The 19,081-nt window shown below is 35.1% G+C and overlaps 3 protein-coding genes across 6 annotated transcripts; 2 read left to right on the top strand and 1 right to left on the bottom strand.

Annotated features, from left to right (window-relative positions):
* Positions 1-351: 351 nt before the first annotated feature.
* mip40 (Myb-interacting protein 40) lies at positions 352-4,287 on the top strand. 2 transcript variants are annotated; one of them, XM_028180195.2, is made up of 6 exons: positions 352-564; positions 1,022-1,130; positions 2,120-2,317; positions 2,647-2,782; positions 3,764-3,906; positions 4,111-4,287. In XM_028180195.2, the coding sequence occupies exons 1-6, from the start codon at positions 483-485 to the stop codon at positions 4,118-4,120; spliced, it is 678 nt and encodes a 225-aa protein (XP_028035996.1). In that variant the 5' UTR covers positions 352-482; the 3' UTR covers positions 4,121-4,287. The 2 variants fall into 2 exon arrangements, with proteins under 2 accessions (XP_028035996.1, XP_089585421.1); XM_089729295.1 differs by lacking the exon at positions 4,111-4,287 and having other exon boundaries at positions 354-564; positions 3,764-3,910.
* LOC114247279 (rRNA N(6)-adenosine-methyltransferase ZCCHC4) lies at positions 4,240-8,606 on the bottom strand. Of its 2 annotated transcripts, XM_028180194.2 has the most exons (6): positions 7,665-8,606; positions 7,055-7,296; positions 6,025-6,228; positions 5,726-5,930; positions 4,994-5,326; positions 4,240-4,368 (listed from the first exon to the last, which is right to left on the bottom strand). In XM_028180194.2, exons 1-6 carry the CDS (start codon positions 7,959-7,961, stop codon positions 4,279-4,281), a joined length of 1,371 nt encoding a protein of 456 aa, XP_028035995.2. In that variant the 5' UTR covers positions 7,962-8,606; the 3' UTR covers positions 4,240-4,278. The 2 variants fall into 2 exon arrangements, with proteins under 2 accessions (XP_028035995.2, XP_089585420.1); XM_089729294.1 differs by lacking the exon at positions 4,240-4,368 and having other exon boundaries at positions 4,775-5,326.
* A 288-nt stretch (positions 8,607-8,894) lies between these two features.
* On the top strand, positions 8,895-16,856 carry P32 (complement C1q binding protein P32). Of its 2 annotated transcripts, XM_028180203.2 has the most exons (6): positions 8,895-9,539; positions 9,744-9,785; positions 11,513-11,663; positions 11,869-12,065; positions 14,568-14,656; positions 16,269-16,856. In XM_028180203.2, exons 1-6 carry the CDS (start codon positions 9,305-9,307, stop codon positions 16,416-16,418), a joined length of 864 nt encoding a protein of 287 aa, XP_028036004.1. In that variant the 5' UTR covers positions 8,895-9,304; the 3' UTR covers positions 16,419-16,856. The 2 variants fall into 2 exon arrangements, with proteins under 2 accessions (XP_028036004.1, XP_028036005.1); XM_028180204.2 differs by lacking the exon at positions 9,744-9,785 and having other exon boundaries at positions 8,979-9,539.
* Positions 16,857-19,081: the final 2,225 nt, after the last annotated feature.

Raw genomic sequence — 19,081 nt, 5'->3', positions numbered from 1 at the left:
ATTAAAATACTTTGTTAAATGAGAAATAAGATTAATTTATCTGAAATAAAATGGTATGAAACAAAATTAAAGAAAATAGTATGCTAGTAAGATGGGAATTGACTGCTACTTTAGTTAACTTTTGAGAAAATATCAAGAATTCTCGTCTAAATACTTATGAGTAGTTTTTACATGAAAAAAACATATTAAAATCCACTGTCGTCACCTTTTTTAACTTATCCTTTAATATATCCTTTTTATAACTTCAAGATTTCTCCAAAAAAAACAGCATTCAACAAAAATCACAAATGTAGACCCAAACTTGGAGTAGCCAATGGCCGTATACAAATTAAAAAAGAACAAATTAAATAAATTGTGCAGTGTATAATCTATGGTGCACATCTCATTTGTTTTGATTAATTGTTTTAGTTATTTTAATTTTAAATAGATTTATTTCAATTTACACAGTTCACGTTTATTCTCCTAAAGGAGTAGGTTTAAAAATGCGTAAACGAAGAAGGATTTTCACTCCAATCAAAAACAAAGGAAAGAGTATAACGCAATTCCCTCAAATTTCTAATAAAGGTTTGATCAACTTCACGAACTTTAATACACAATTGTATATAAAATTTTCCTGATATGGTAGTCTTGTTGATTGGTGGTTAAACTTTTGGCTTAGGGGAGGACCATGTTCGATTTGAGTTTCCTTCAATAAAGATGCAGAATATTGAATATCGAATATAAATTCTTAATTTAAAAACGATTTTTTTTTCTGAACTGTTATTAAATTCGAAGCTTACACCGGATTCGTATCTATAATTATCTCTTGTATTCCCGCGTCTAGTTTATTATATATAATGTCAGTCATCATAAAATCACTAACACTTTAGTAGTCGAAGATCCTGATAATTACAAAGTATTTAAAATGTCGTGAAAGTAAAATACGCGTGATTAGAGCCAAAAAATAGTTACAATTACATCTTTTAAAAAGTGAATAAAATAGTATATCACATACTTTATTGTTTTTTGTTTAAACAAACAGTAAAAGAGGTGACAACTGCTCGAGGGAGGCTGCAGGGAGCGTTAATGGAAATATTGGAACCGGCATTGGATTCTGATGATTCTACTGATCTTACACCAGGGAAAAGAAGGTATTTATTCACAGATATCTAATATACATTTTAAACTAGGATTGCATTATATTTAATATAGTTTAAGCCAATAAATAAGGCTGAGGCCATTGAGACTTTGCGGAGTTTGTCATAATAGTTGATTGATGAAAAATCAAACTAGACACAACCATCAACGATTAAGGCATGACAACAGAAGAAAAGTAGACCAGCTAAAATTAGATTTTGTTATAAGACAATTTTAGTTAGCCAGGTTAATAACCAGAATAAATGTATATGAATGTAACACAGGATTCCTAAAGTTTACCATTATAGTACAGACCATTACAGTATTCACACCTAAATTTGTGTAAACATCAATAGCCTATGTAGGGTTTTAACATATAAGCTACTAGCAGACCCGGCCACACGTTGCTGTGGCTAAGGTTTTTGTTTCTAAATAACATGCCGCGTGGCCGGCTATGCTAATATCAAAAATTGACAAAGTAAGAACAATTGGATTTCACTGTATTGCGCTTACTACGAAATAATTTTTACTTAAACTTTAGCCTCAGCAACACATGGTGTTTATGCCATTAAATTGTAGCTTAAGTGAAACTTTGGTATTTTTAACATAGCGCCATCTATGAGATAATAATGTCAGACAACCGATTTAAGGCGCCATCTGTTTTAGACTTATGAAACTTCAATTAATAACAAAAATCAACATAAGAAATCATTTTATTGTTAATTAATAAATATTGCGACCATTAATCGAAATAAAAACCATTCTATCTTTCAAATTGGATCAAACTGCACACAGTGTGCAAATTTAATTTAAAATCGGTTAAGTAGCTTAGGAGTCTATCACGGACAAACAATGTAACACATGATTTATATATATTAAGATTATAAATTGTTAAGTCACATCAAAATCTTTTAACTTCAAAGATTAACAAACGTCTATCCATCCCCACAAACATTCTCATTTAAAACATTGATAGAATCAAAATATGAAATCACATTCACAGACAATCAGATCAAGATGAAACCTATGTATCGGAAGAAGAAGACATTCACTCACAAAAACAATCCCAGCGGCAGTCATATGTTCTCAAACTGTTTGATCGGAGTGTTGACTTGTCACAGTTTGATGAGGATTCCCCTCTCTATCCGATCTGCAGAGCCTGGATTGCAAACCAACCTAAAGCTGATTACAGCAAATTTGGGTATTTATATATTTTTTTAATAATAATGCTAATCATCTTGTGATCTTCCTTGCTTCGGTTTCCTCAATGCTGAGGGTCGTGATCACTTATTTGCAAAGAGTTTATTGTGAATCACTCTAAGCCATTTATTCCTATTAGCCACCAAGTGTAGGGCATCATGGACTGTGGTGTCAAGAGTAGTACAGATCTGGTCAGTCCAATGTGCTGGGCCTCTACCTCGTATTTTTCTGTCCACTTTGCCAATACCACGAACCTATTGTGTCTCAATATAATTAAGTATGATTAATGAAAATAAACTTTAATTAATTTAATCAAAACATTTTTTTTAGTTATGATCAACCTGAAGACAACGAGGATATTATGACAATAGACTTGCCAGGGCCAGAGGGACCTCCAGTCTCTAGGATACCAGAGTTGTTGCCGGAACAAAAGGCAGCCAACAAGGACAATATTGATCTTGAATATGTAAGTTTAAAATATAAAATTTGTAAGAATAGGTAATTTTATATTTTGTACATGCTGTATTGTATGTAGAAATTTTTCTTCTTTATTTATTCAGATACAAAAGGGAAAACAAAACCATTTTCTATTCTGTTTATCATTTTTTTTTTAATAACTATAGAATATTTATTTATTTCTTTTTTAGATGGGTGGACGAGCTCACAGCCCACCTGGCGTTAAGTGGTTACTGGAGCCTATAGACATCTACAACGTATATAACGTATGCGCCACTCACATTGAGATATAAGTTGTAAGATCTCAGTATAGTTACAACAGCTGCCCCACCCTTCAAACCGAAACGCATTACTGCTTCACGGTAGAAATAGTGGTGGTACCTACCCGCGCGGACTCACAAGGGGTCCTACCACCAGTAATTACGCAAATTATAATTTTGCGGGTTTGATTTTTATTACACGATGTTATTCCTTCACCGTGGAAGTGAAACGTAAACATTTGTTGAGTACGTATTTCATTAGAAAAATTGGTACCTGTCTGGGATTCGAACACCGGTGCATCGGTTCAACACGAATGCACCAGACGTCATATCTTTTAGGCCACGAATTTCCTGGAAATAGTTCTGTTCTCTGTACAGCATCAAATTTTGTACACACACACACAAACACTTTACACTGTATTGCCTCATGGGTAAGATTACTGAGAGCTTTACATGATTTCAATTGTTCTTATTGCCGAGACGGGTGAACAAACAAACAATACGTCTGGTGATAAGCAGTTACTGAAGACAATAGATTCACAGTGTGAATGCGATCTTGAAACTCGTGGTCTAGGTCTAGATGGTATAGTATAATAACCATTCCACTATAAAAATCAATAAGGCATGACTGCTTGGCGTCAGAGATACGCAGGGTGGAGGTACCATCCACGCAGGGTCATATCTGAGGCTGGTCAGATTTCATAATATTATTTATTAATCCCAATAATCAGACACCACCACCAAGCCGGGAGCAGCTGTTATCTTCACTGCAAGCCCGCTGGTCGGCTGTGAGGGAAGCCTGGTTACAACAATCTGCGCGAGCAGAAGCAAGATATGAAGCCACGCAAAAAATTCTCAACAAGATCAACGTTAAGTGAGTATACATTTTTTTTTGCCCTTGCTTCTATGTTTGAATTTCAATAAACTAATAAAAATCCTAAATGCGCCATTGTGATCAGTTTACTAAAATATGTAGTATTTTAAATACGCCCATTCACACGTAATACCAGTTGGCGCTATTTTAATTTCAGTGTTAATATAATGAAATAATTTAATTTTAACTTTGTTTTATTTTCAGTTCAACTTAGCTGTATTCACACTACATTATATACAAATGAAAACATAATGCAAAATTATTTTTAAGGTACATTATATTTGATTTGAATCATTTGATCATGATTGTGAATTATTTTATAATAATACAAACTTTTAGTTTTTATAATTGATTTATTTTTTAATAAATGTTTCATGCTTGCTTTCGTCTCTTCTTTACTTTTTCCTGTAGCTGTGGGCACTGGGTTTTCTTGTGACCCTTTTCATTGCAATTGTAGCAAGACTGTAAGATTATAAATATATAGTAAAGTTGCATACTGGGAAGGACTGAATATGCTATAAAAAAATAATATTATCAAGTTTTTTTTCCCTGCCTAAGCTGATGGTCGAGTCTAGAGAGACCATATCAGCGTAACCTTAACTAGTAAGTGAGCTTGCGGGGCTCAAGCCTGACGATGTTGCTAACACGAACTCTAGCAAGAGCCGTACTTGGCAGAATCTACCACCGGATCGCAAACGCGACCCCACTGAGAAGATCCGGCGAGAAACTCAGTGGGCTGTGTCTGTGGGTTAATTTACTCGCCGAGCCCTTCGTCGCGGCGTCGGGTTCGACGAGAACAATGACCGGGGCTAGGAGTACCTAAAAACACCGTTAGATCGGAAGGATCCGAAATGACGTGTTTTGGGCGACGACAACTGTTTACCATTTGGTCCGCAGGATCGGCTATGTAGTTTCCGGTCGCCACGATGAGAGGATTCTCATGTCGCGCCGCTTTATCGAAGTGGGGTTCAAATGAGTAAGTGAGCTAACAACCACAGCACAGGGTTTTCTGTAGTCCATAAATGTATTTGGTGTAAGTAAATACATTCATAATATATAAAAACGATATAGATAGGTTTATATTTACCTGACTTGTCACTTCAACACCACAAACATGTTCCTTTTCCTGGCAACATCGTTCACACTGCTGACAATGGAAGAACGTAGGCTTCACGCACCGCTTGCAAATATTACAATGTCTATATGTCATTCCATTCTTACTCGTGCACTCTTTGCACTTATTACAGTGGTTATTTGTCACTGAAACCCAGTATTTACATTTGTCACAGAACTTGTAGTTTTTATCATTCGATAAATCTATAGTGATAAGAGGTAGGTTAGTATAGAAACGAACTGGTGATCCGTATTTGCGTCCGGTTTTCGTTTTATTTTGAAATTTCTTATGATTCTCATATTCAACCTGGAATGCAAAGAAAAAGTGGAATATCTACTTTTAAGCAGTATACTTTTGTTCTAAGTGATTCTCATTGTTAACTGATGAAAAGGGTAGGACGACCTGTAAACAATGCAATCTAGACTTTGACCTGTATGTCACACTCTTTGAGCAATTATGTATGACATCTTCGTGGCAGAAATATGCAGAATGATGGTGCCTAGTATCTATCAATGTGTTGTCACATATATTTTACGTGGGTTTCATTTAAATTAAGTTGATGGAGAAAATGTAAAACATCATAATATGTGTTTCTTTGGAAAAATTGCTCCCGATACTGGTATAGATATGTTATAGTAAACAACTGTGTGAATCTACTCTGAAAACCTCTCAAAACTTTGAAAAGATAAATAATCAAGAACATACCTGATAATCATGCATTTTAATTTCCGGTAACATATTTGTAATGTAGGGCTCAGAGAAGTATGGAAATGCCCATAAAACAGGTAGCAAGGTATCGTCTTTCTCACATATTTTATTGTACATATCTGTGAGCTCCCTTAGTGTCTTCGCTAGTGGTTCCACACGGCCTCCAAAAGGAGGGTCCACTACGACACAAATACCACCATCTCTAAAAATAAATAAAATTTGTCATAATGTTATCATTTCCTACTTTAAATAAAATGTTCTTAAATATTATATTAATTTGTTATTTTGTTTCTTACCTTGACTTCTTAAAGAACTTTTTTAGTAATTTTTCATCATCATTAGCATTGAACATGTAATTATTGAACATGTTGTACCATATGTATTTATCAGGGGGCTGGAACACATGGTATCTCTTGTCGTAGTCCAGGAGTATAGAGTTAAAGTCTGGGTGGGCTTGTGCTGCCTCATGAACAGTTGGAGTTCCAATGCATAAGATATTTCTGTTGAATAGTTTTTTTATTATATCGACGCTTGATAGGCAAACGTGACTAAGCAACAATAACTGCTTTGTACATAAATGATAGGCAATAAACATGATATTCGATGTGCAAAAAAAAATATTTCTAGGTCTATTAAAATCATTTCAATCTTACAGCTAGATTCGTTAAAATAGATTTTTTTCAGGTATTTCAACTTTAAATTAGTCTACTGCAAAGTTCACGCATTGTCGCTTAGTCACGTTTGCCTTTCAAGGGTTGATATGGTATATTAATACATTGGTTTCTAGGTATGAAATAGATTTAAGCTGATAAGAGTTATTAAATATGAACTATCCATTAATCTGAAACTATATATCAGATCAAGTTGTTCAAGCCAAGTTAGGTTCTACAATATGGAGTCCTTAAGAGAGTGTAAGTGTCAGAGCCAGACCACTCAAATATCAGTTATTTCCTTTTAACTCTAAACAGAAGTGGGCTATTTGGATTGTCCATACTCCCATTCTAAAGTTTGAGACAATTTCCTTGTTACTATCACACCTCCTACTACCAGAGCAGAGTTCGCACATACTATCTTGACAGATGTGTTCAGATACTTTTTCCCACATGCCATCCAGCTCTAGGATGAATAGCCTTCGCAGTATTTACAGAGTGCCATAATATATTCTTCTTTAAACGAGGTTTGCAGAGTCCTCAGAAGTAGACAGCAGCTTAGCTGTGCCCCTCTCATTGCCCAAATCCATTAGCGAAGGTAACAACTTATCATCAAGTGGGCCACATGATTGTCTACCTAAATGAAAAAAAAAGCTTATTAGCAGAATAAACAAACCTTATGCTATTGTTTTTGAGTATACCCAGCACAGTGCCGGCAGATTTCTTTGTGAACAAGTACTGTGCTTCAGCTGCATCATTCTCTAATAATGGCAACCATGATGAAGGTTGTTTGAGCTGCTCATCCATAAGTGGAGTGATGACCCTGTGGTCTTTACCATGTTTTTTTGTTCTTGACACTATGTACAGTTCTTGGCATGTGTTGCAGTAGGCCCGGTCAGATACTGGCCTTGATCTAACCTATTCAAAAAAAGAGATTTATGTTTTCTTATAATATAAGAATGGAATGAACAATAAAAACTCTCATTACACATAGCATAACATAACACTTAAAAAAACTCAGTGGCAATTATGCACCAAATTACAATTAGTTTGATGAAGGCGTATTTTTTTTTTAAAGTAAATATTTGTCGCAATTTTACATTATTAATACACTACTATTTACTTTCTGATCAGAGTTTTTTTGACAGACAAAGTGACCATCTACTTTATCCCAAAATACCTGATTCCGAAACTTTTTTTTACCAACGTTACTTTTTAATAACTTTATCTTCCGAATTATCAATTACCAAACTCGGCAATCAGAAATCTGTAGAAAACTTTCTAACCTCCGCAAAGTTATTCCACGCTTGATTTTTATTGATCGTTGGAATTAGGCTGTAGTACTTTTCATTTCGTTTCTTGACGTTCTCCTTCAACCAATCTTCTTCGCTGATGTGTACTGTGCAGTCTTTTTTGTTCCTGCACGACGAACATGCGAAATATCGACCTTTTTCGCTAGAAAATAATAGTGTTGGCCCGTGCATGCACAGTGGGTGATTTGTTACGTCTTCTATGACAACTTCGACCGGTGCTGACTTAGGTGTGTCGCCCAATTTTGACATAATTTTTCGCTTTTTCGCCATTGCAAACTATTTATAATTTAATTTCCGTTTAATATTGTATAGCTTGAATAAAAACACGTTCCAACCAAGTCCAAGTTGTTAGATGTCAATTGTCAAAAACTTATGCAAAATTTTTATCGTTCCAATGGGCCAGCAAGGGGAATGTAGCCCGTACGTTATCTTATGTCACACACCCGAAGTCTATTTAACAAAATTTATCGAGTTTTAAAAAAGTCCAGGTGGCTCTAGATGTGCTCGTCATTTTACTGAAAAGTTATTTCATGTCATCAGAAATGATAAATGATCATTTGTGATGGTCTTATCTAATTTTACCTCATTTAAACGTTAGCAGTAGTGAAATAAAAATAATAAAAGCGAGATTAAATCGCAAATCACGTTTAAATTAAAAAAAATACCGAACCCGAAAAACGAAGTTCACGAAAAACTACATTCAATGGATTTGTTTCATTTTTGTGCACTTTCACAAATGTTCAGAAATATAATAAAACAGCTGGTTTTATGCAATTAACTCTCGGAGCGCTTAACCCTCAGACATAGCCACAGCCCACTGAGTTTCTTGACGACGGATCTTCTCAGTGGGTCGCGTTTCCGATCCGGTGATAGATTCTGCGAAGCATGGCTCTTGCTAGGGTTCGTGTTAGCAACGTCATCAAGTTTGAGCCCCGTGAGTTCACCTATTAGTTAAGGCGATGCTGATATAGCCTCTTAAGGCTCAGCTTAGTTAGGAAAAAAAAAATCGGAGCGAATGAAAAAGTTTGATTTAAATTAAAGAAATTATTTGATTTAAATTATGTAAATTATTTACAGACTCCCGCCATTTGACACAAAGTATTTGATTGCGCCAGACAGGCAATGAGTTCAGGAAATGCCATCACCCACCTTGAGAAACAAAACTGGCATAGGCATGTATCAACAATAGGGAAAGGTCGATATCTATCCATGCATGCATGTCGTATATATTACTACCAGTTTTTTCTTTATATTTATTTTAACTTTAAATACACGGTTCCACCTTACGAAACAGAAGATTCAGTTCCATATTTTGTTAAAAATATTCATCTCATCCAACTCCTAAAATGTTGCATCCTCTCATTTAAATCTATTTCATTTCATTCAATTTCATGTCCATAATTATTTCATTTATAGTTTTTAAGCACTGACTTCAGCTTTTCAGAAGCAAAAATCTTGTATAGGCCATTCCTTTGCCCCTCCAATAGACGAATCGTGAAACAACTAAAGTCGTCTGTGGTCTCAAATCTCAATTCTCATTCACTTTTTCACCCTGACTAAAGTTTTGTAAAAAAATCTAGAAAAGTGAACATTAAGTTCAATAAGCAGCAAAAATGAGCGGCATAGTTAAAGCGACCCATAGAGTGCTGCAAACATGCGTTAAAACTGCGAACTTAAGCGGGTTGGTTAGTCGCACACAGACGGCTGTGAAACGCGACTTTACTAGGGGTATATGGCACATGAGCTGCTCTCGAAGGTTAGATGGGACCCTGGCTTCCACCAGCTTGCTACACAACCATTCCAATACTTGCAGCTGCGGCTGCGGGTTGAAGGCGCTTCACACGAAAGGTATTAAATTTCCGGCTATCTCCATTATAGGTTATAATTACACCATGCTTCGTTGGTCTTTAAATGTATCACCAATAATAAAATAAGGTATTTGTTAATGTTAATTTAAAAGGAAATTATATTTTCCTACAAATTCGTTGCACAAAAATGACGAAATAATGGGGAATCATTAGATAAACTTAATACTTTAAATGCGTTTTCTAGCCGATAAAGAAGACGAACACTCCATTAAACCCAAGCCCCTTGGTGAGTCCTAATCCCATTCCTTATTTGGTAAGTTCTGCGGTGGTACTAGCTTCATGTTAAATTGATGAACTGAGCAAAACTGTAAAATTATATGGACTGATGAATATATTTAAATCAAATTTTGATCATCACCAAAAAGTACTAATACTCTGAACAAAATTTGTCATATTTTAATATTATGTACTTACATCAGATCATATTATTAAGGTTGGTTGGTATATTAGTATGTGAAACTTTAGATATTTTTTATTTCACTTACTTAGCCTTTTTGAAAAAAACACATCTTGCATCACCGCTTGTGCACTAAATGCAAAATTCAGAAACCTGGTGTGTAATATCAAAAACAAATGTAATTTTTTTTTTAATACAATACAAATAAACTATGAGTTCTCATTCAGAAACAAAACGAGGACAATTAATCAGAGTATGGGTTTGAAATGCATCAACATTCTGTTGGTCTAAATTTTAGCTCATTAAAATCATTTTCAGTAACAACAATAACATTGAAGATAAAATTAATTAGTCATTGAGGTAAATTTGGGAGTTTACAGAATTTTTCAAAATTAAAAAAATCATTCCTGCAAAATTATCTTGGGCCTTTCAAAATCAGAAAGGTCTTAGAATCAAGCAGGGTACATTAAAAACACACTTTCATCCAGGAATGAAAGTAAAGATTTTCATTCCTGCATAGAGGTATGTGACATTCTTTCCAGTTTTAGTGCGGGTGTGCTCTTTCTTTCAATTTAGAATAGGAATAACATTTATATTTTAAAATTTAAAATAATCTATTTCACTATTTTTAGAATAACAATTATTTCAATGTATCAATCCTAATAACATGTATTATAAACATGGATATATCTAAATTTTTCAATATCCAATATACATAATAATATATCAATGTATAATGGTGATAGCACGTTTTGCCATACTGTAGCACTGTATTTCTATCACTAAGCAGTTACGTGTTCAAGTTTGAAGGCATTAAATAAATCAATTAAGATCACAAGCTCATGTTTCAAGGTGGGTGGCAGAATTTATGTTGTGATGTCTGTAAGTTCTGTAATCACTTAACATCTGGTGGTCTATGAGCACATTTACCATCTAAGCATAAAAATAATTCCATTTGCTAATGGTATTCAATTAAATGTAATAATTGAAATCCTTAAATAGGACAGACATTATAAATAGGCAATGCTCATTTGCAGATAATCATTCATTTATTTATATTGTAAAGGACACCCTTGATTTTCTAGCCCCAATAGAAAACCTTGAAAAGTATTTTTTTTAACCTTAATTAGTACTGTGAGGATCTTTGATCAGTGTGTGCTGCATGATGGTGTAGTTACTAATTCAAAGAAATAGTCATATCCAAACTTCGCTATCTGTAGTACTATTCTCTACTCTAAAAATGCTAACATCCTACTAACTTATATTCTGACAGGCACAATGAAATATAGTGTTGAATAGAATAGTTGGATTTTCCCTGTTGATCTGGAGTTATTATCATTATAATCAAGAGTAATGTAAATCTAATGTAGTTGTTGTAGTTAATAAAATAGTAGTAAAATGAGAGAATAAAAAAATACCTTATTCGTGTATTATAAAATTGTTGTTTGTTGATTAAAATTCATTACCTACTTATTGATGTTTTACAGTATTGTAGAATAAATTGCACATATTTTCGTTCTCAATATACATAATAAGACCAATTTATATACATTCAGGTGAAAGAGAACTGGTAGAGTTCCTGACAGAAGAAATAGTTGCTGAACGCAAAGCACAGAAGGTCAAGACTCTCCCTGCTGAAGTAGAAGGCTTTACTGTAAAGGGAGACGGGGCCGAAGTTGTTTTAACAAAGCAGCTTAAAGATGAAACGTAAGTAATGAAATCTTGAGAAGGAGAAATATTGAATAAAATTTTTTTGGGGAAACAGTTGTTAATAAATGTTGCCAAATAGTTATTTTACTGTTAAGCAATCTTTGTCAATTTGTTGAATTACGAAAAGCTAAAGAAACAAGCTCACAGAAATATCATAAAAATAGTGAAATTTTAACAGTCTCTAACTATAGATTTTTTTCAGAATTCGTGTCACATTCAACGTGAATCACACTGTGGACTCTGATGACTTTGAGGGTGATGTTCAGACTGAGAAGCAAGAGTTCTCTGAGATGCGTTCCAAACCTCAGTTTGAGGTTGACCTAGTCCGAGGAGACACCACCCTTGGTTTCACCTGCTCCTATCTTCAGGATCCACCTGCAGCTTCTGCTGATGAATATAGTGAGTATACTAGTAAACATAAACGTAATCATTTCTTGATCCTGATTAATCTAATGGGTCTAAAGATTGAGTACTAAGAAGTCATTATAGTCAGTTTACCATATACATAGGCGGCACTGAAAATTTCGGGAATTAACGAAGTGACACAACATTACTATTTAAAAATGTATTTATTGCTTTTCGAAGTATTCTCCGCAAAATTTGACACATTTTTCCATACGATGGAACCAATCATTGAAGCAACCATTCCATTCGGAAGTTGGGGTCTCCAAAATGACCGTTTTGTAGGCGTCCACAGCTTCTTCAGGTGATGAAAATCTCTGTCCACGCAATTTATTTTTTATTTTAGGGAAAGTATAGAAATCATTAGGGCTTAGGTCGGGCTGTACGGCGGATGGTCTAATAATTCTATGTTTTCTTGCTCTAAAACTCTTTTATTCTGTGCGCGGTGTGAGAACTCGCATTGTCGTAATGGAGGATGATGCGGCGGTTGCTGTTCTCTTTACGGAGTTCAGAAACGACCTGTGGCAAACAAATGCTAGCATACCATTCTGCATTAACCGTTCTTTGTCCCGCCAAACGTGGCCACCATTTTTTTTGCAACACTCCGTGAACGAACAATTTTTGTTGGCTTTAACTCATTTTCGAACACCCAAACTCGTGACTGGTTTTTTGTTTCGGGTTCGTACGCGTATATCCAGGATTCGTCACCAGATACAATGTTGTATACAGCATTTGAGGATCCTGCGTGGAATCTTTCGAGAGTTCTGACGCACCAAGTAACGCAAGCCGCTTTTTGCTCTTCACAGAGCGAATGCGGTATCCATCGGGAAAACAACTTTTTTACACCTAATTGTTCATGCAAGATTATTTATATTTGACTCATGCCAATGTCTAAAGTTGCCTGAATTTCGCGGTATGTCACATGTCGATCTTCCTCAATCAGCTTACGCACAGCATCAACGTTTTCTTGGGTGACTGCAGTTTTGGACGACCTTGACGGGGATCATCACTGAGCTTGACACGTCCACGTTGAAACTCAGCAAACCAGCGATAAATTGTGGTTTTGGATGGGCCTTCATCACCAAATTCAGAAATCATCCGATCAACACACTGTTTTTGTGTTAAACCACTTCGAAAGTCATAATAAATCATCGCTCTTGAATTTTATCGAGTCAATTCCATTTTCTCAACGACTAAACAAGTTTGACAAAACCTCGTGACAAGACCGAGAATCTTTTTTTAAATAAATAAATGGTATTCGATTTTTAAAACCAAGGAGTTTTCAATTAAAAAGATTTTAATATGACAGGAACAGTGGAAATATTCCATTCCCGATACTTTTAGTGCAGCCCTCGTACAATTTACAAAGAAAAAAGATTATTTCAGTTTAGAATTTGGTGAGATTCACCATGTGGCAAGATTCACCCTCCCTTTTCCTTTTTTCCCCTTTTTGTTTCTGCCATAAAATATATAACCTCAATCTTAAATATCAAGGTGGTATCATTATTCACTTTTTAGAGGTATCAGAATTGTCGGTTGCCCATAAACATACCATTATTAGTTGAACTACTCAAGGTGTGAAGGTAGCAAGAATCCAGTAGATCTGAGCAGCGTGACGTCCATAATGGGTTTTTTTTTATTCTTATTGCATAGATGGGTGGACGAAAGATACAGACATAATGAGGGTCACATTTCCAGACGGATTTTTATATACTTTTTTTTTATAGCTTAGATGGGTGGACGAGCCCACGTGGTGTTAAGTGGTTACTGGAGCCCATAGACATGTACGACGTAAATGCGCCACCCACCATGAGAAGTTCTAAGGTCTCAGTATAGTTACAAGGACTGCCCCACCCTTCAAACCGAAACGCGTTAGTGATTCACAGCCGATATAGGCAGGGTGGTGGTATCTACCCATGCGGACTCACAAGAGGTCCTACCACCAGTAATTATGCAAATTATAATTTGGCGGGTTTGATTTTTTGGGGGTTGTTTTGAACCTTCAGGAGGTCTTTATCTAACAGTAGTTGTCTGTAAACTTGATTATTGAAAATGAAATGAAAATACATTAAAATAGTCTATGTAAGCAAAAATAATTCAATTATTGACCATGTTGAATTGGCATACTAAAAATGTAGTAATTCATGTTCTGTGTCTGTGAGCAACCTTTTGAGTTTCAGCTTAAGTAAATAAATCTGAATGTATCCTCAACGCATTATAGACAGAAAAGAACAGAGCATTTTGCAAATATAAATTGTTTGGTATCACATACAAAATACCAGATGATGATTATTATAGTTCTATAGGGGCAAAAACGATTGAAAATTTCCACTTCACGCAAAAGATACGTTAAGTCGTATGATTTGTTCAGATCCGGCCATGTTGAAAGCTTTGGTCATAGTAGTTCTCAGAGGCTAGTAGACTAATATAATTGCAGTTAATCAACGCAACTCCAACGGAAACTAAGTAAATTTAACTACTTGTTAATTTTGTTTTCAGACGATGTGTTCGGCATTGACGAAATAACCCTATATAAGGGTGAATGGAATGACAAAGTGTATGCAGTCGCTGGTGATGTACTCGATGGGGTATGTTATCTATTCATCTTTATTTAGTATGTAAGATACAGCATCTTGTCGGTTTTATATAATACTAGCCGTACTCGCCCGCTTCGCTTGGGATTTAAAATTAACATTATTATTTATTGTCATTATTATTAGGGAGTCCAACACTCATATAAATATAAGTAAATGTATTTTCTACATGGATACTAAGTTTCAAGTCAATCGGATGCATGGTTCAGTAGTTATAACGGAACATCCGTAAAAACCACTAGATTGATATATTAGTATAGATATTAGTTTCACATATTATTATATCAGCTCAAAAAGATCTGAAAGCCAACCTCTCTATGTGTATTTTCTAGTAAGTAGCTTACAAGTTGCTTAGAGAGATTTAATTTTAGTTTCAAGCCACTTGGACACAAATTTTATGTAAAATTAAACAACACGTAAGGCTCTTAGTTTGATTGTTTTTTCAAATAAATTTGATAGGACCTCATTGTGTGATCAACAGCATACCAGAAGGAATCTTATAAATCCCAAGAAATATACCTACGTTTTATTGTAATCATATACTTGTAATTTGCTGTTTGCATTTTCTTATTTGCGGCTTAATCGAGGTCAGTTGATATAAATTCATATAAATGAAGAGAATTATCTCATAAAATTATAAATATTATCTTGTTTTTACTTTGAAATTAACTTCACAATTAAGTAAAATTCCCCTGTAGTTCGGCTAGAATACGAGGTGTTTACAGAAAAGAGGATTGATAAAATATGAATAATAATAAATCAGTCCTGGTTATTCGAAAATCCTTATCTAATATATACACAATTTAATATTAAAATATAATTTTCCTCTGGTTCTCGTAAACGCTTAAAACCAGGTGAGCAATGCAAAAAACAAATGAAAATTAAATTAACAATCAATATTTTTGTAAACTTTAACAAGATTAAATAAATTTTTATAGTTACATTTAAAATAATATAATATTACTATAACTTCATTAGTGAAAAAAAGCAAATAAAAATGTACTCAAATAAAAAAAGAATACCATAATTTCACCTTAAACTCACTAGCTTTCAATACCCTATTGGTATAGAGCTCTGCCTATGAACCGAGAGTCCCTAGGTTCGACGCCGACTGTGACGTGCCCCATTTACTTGCCACACTTGAACTTACATCATTGTAGTTATCAAGCGCCAAAAATTGGGGTATATAGAAAGCACGAAGTTATTATCCATTTCACAATTTGGGAAATGGAATTATGAAATGCTTACATATTTTTTTTATTCTATAAACTTGCTGACTTCTACTATAATATGTATCATTATTTGTTTAAGTGGGTAAAAGTTCTAATTATAATTATTATAGTCTAAAAGAATATGAGTTTAGCTTCTCTGAATAGATAAAATTTCAGTCTGAGATCATGGTTGCGGCATGCTGGCGAATTCAACCGACAACATATTATTTAAATAATACCCACAGCCTATATTTACGGCTGCGTTTAATTATGCAAAATAATTAACAGCATTTTGCATCCTTGATAAAGCATTATTAATATAATATTAATTTATTTTCTACACTCTAAAATAATTGTAATAATATTGTTTTGTACAAATCTGTTTTTTTTTTCAGTATTTGTACGACCTACTCATGAACCTACTAGAAGAGAAGGGCATAAGCAATGAATTCGCGCAGAAGCTGTCGGACTTCAGTACTGCCTACGAGCACACGGCGTACATCAATCTTCTGGAGTCCATATCTAAATTCACCATCGGAAAATAATGTAACTTCAAACTAAAATTTTAAATATCATACAAACATTTCATTTTTTCAAAAATAACTTGTTTCAAATTATATTATTTTTATTTGCTAGTTCTGTAAACAATTAAAATTTCGAAAATCGAATTGCTACAGATCCAACAATAGTGCAAATTAAATGGCGGGAATTTTGACAGTTACATTGAAAATTGAAAATTGTGCTGCATTTGTTGATTTTAAGTAAAACATTTATTTTGTTCATATTTACAATAATAGCCTTCACCGATGTAGTTTTTTTTTCCTTCTGTTTAACACACCGAATGTATGAAAACGGATAGTATTTTAGTTGTGGTCGGAGGAAGTTTTTGTGCTAGTACAGCTTTAAGTTAGTTAGTGGACGTTCGTGTGTTAATTGTTTTAGTGTTAATGTTAGTTATGTCTCAATAAAAAAGTTCAAATTAATGGCTGTTTCATTTTAAACTTGATGATCAGTGTGCTTAGTGCGAGTTTTTTAACGTTCCCGATAGCGTAACCCAATTTTGTATGCAGTTGGAACAGCGCCCCTAACGGAAAATGTAGGCAAACGATCCCATTCCATACAAATCGATGCCTCCAATGAACACTAACTCAAAATTTTGAAATTTTCGTTTTTCACGCAAATCGCTTCACTATTTTAAAAGTATTACAAATTCATTATTGATGGGGTTCGAAGCAAGAGTAAATCAGCTAGTTACACAAGAAAAAATCAGAAATATATATGCAATAATAAAGATTTTATCAACTTTTTTCGTTTAAACTCTCCTCCTGTAAACCTACGAATTTGGAGTTAGAGTAGTGTTCATTGGAGGCATCGAAATATGAGCTAACTTTTACGCTATCGAGAACGTTAAAAAACTCGCACTAAGCACACCGTATTTACCTACGTACCTACCTGCCGTACCTACCTGCCTGCGGGATTCGAACACCGTTTTAGTTGTATCGCTCGATACGAATGAACCAAGCGTCTCTTACTTTAACCCTTTTAGTCAGCACTAAAAGGGTTAAAGTACAAGTTTATTTTAACATGTTTTGCAGAAATTGCTAGAGAATTTTAAAAAAAAGTACCTTATAATAAAGCCTTTAACTTAAATACAAAAAGCAAAACTAGATTCACAGTAAAATAACTTTAAATGTTATTCATAAATAAATGTTTAAATAGCATATAAAAATAAAGTCGATACCTACCTATATTCAAACGGCGCAGTAGTCGGTATTCCGATGCTCTGCACTTTACGCATTAGTAGAGTCTGTGTACAGATTTCTCAATTCTAATATAGCTTATCTATATTGTTTTGACTCGTATTGTGCATTGTAATAGTGAACAACTTTATATATTAACCGAGCGTTGACACTTATTTCACTGTGATTGCCATTTTTATCTTCAGAAACGTCCGTGGACAAATCTGCGAGGCACTCTGTGTAGGTATACTTGATAAGTTATTATGTCGCTCACTTCGGGCAGTTCATAATTTCTCAGTTTTATTTTTATTTTTATTGCCCTTGTACGAGCATACGGCCCACCTGATGATGAGTGTTTACCGTCGCCCATGGACTTCAGCAATGCTAGGGGCAGAGCCAAGCCGCTGCCTACCGCTTAATACTCTCCATAAGCCTCGTTTGAAGGAGGACATGTCATAGCGCTCGAGAAACTCCGTGGAGGGGAGCTCATTCTATAGCCGGATGGTACGTGGCAAAAAAGACCTCTGGAAACGCATTGTGGATGACCGCAGTGGCTCCAGGTAGTATGGAGGAACTCTACTCCGGTGGCGGGCGGTGCGATGGTAAAAACGAGATGCCGGTATCATCAGAGCACTCCCCATGGAACATACGGTACAAAATACAGAGGGAACCGAAGTCCCTCCGCAGACCCAGAGGTTCCAAACGATCCGTGAGAATGGATGTATCAAAGTATGCACCTAATACATTTTCACAAACGCCTTACACTATGAAGGTTTCATTCCTGTATAAATATAAATACGAAGCCATAGTCCACCAGGGCAAAATAGTTTACTGCCACATTTCGTATTCATCCCCAAATTTATTTCTAAAGCATTTTAAAGTTTAGAACCAATAAAAACTACAGAGTATGCATGCGGATAAAATGGATACGAACGTTTAGAACGGACTTGCAATACGAAGTCCGTTCTGTGAATGAACGCAGTGGTTATAGGTAGTATGGATGAACTCTACTCCGGTAGCGGGAGGTGCGATGGTAAAACCGAGATCATGGTATCATCGCAAATAATTCCTCAGAGCACTCCCCGTGAAACATACGGTACAAAATACAGAGGGAACCGAAGTCCCTTCAAAGACCTAGAGGGTACAAACGATCAGTGAGAATGGGACTGTAGACAATGCGAACGGCCTTCTTCTGTATGTAATCAAATAGATAGAAGTAGCTGGTATTTGGGAGCCCCAGCGCAAGGGTAAGATAACTATTCCACGCGAGGTCGGACTTGTTCTTTGTAAAGGAAAAGTCTTTGTCTAGACGTGAAGTATCGCTTCGCTCTGCTGAGGGCTCCCAGCATTTTGGACCTCAACTTGGCTTTGCCCTCCAAATGACTCCAAAATTGGACATCTTTCGAAATGTCGATCCCAAGTATCCAAATACTCGTGGAAGTTTACAGGGATATTCCTTGGAATTGGGG

The sequence above is a fragment of the Bombyx mandarina genome, chromosome 08 (assembly GCF_030267445.1).
Source record: "Bombyx mandarina strain Sakado chromosome 08, ASM3026744v2".
Taxonomy (NCBI): Eukaryota; Metazoa; Arthropoda; class Insecta; order Lepidoptera; family Bombycidae; genus Bombyx; species Bombyx mandarina.
Note: the sequence above shows the minus strand (reverse complement) of the source record. Positions and strands in the feature narration are given on the sequence as shown.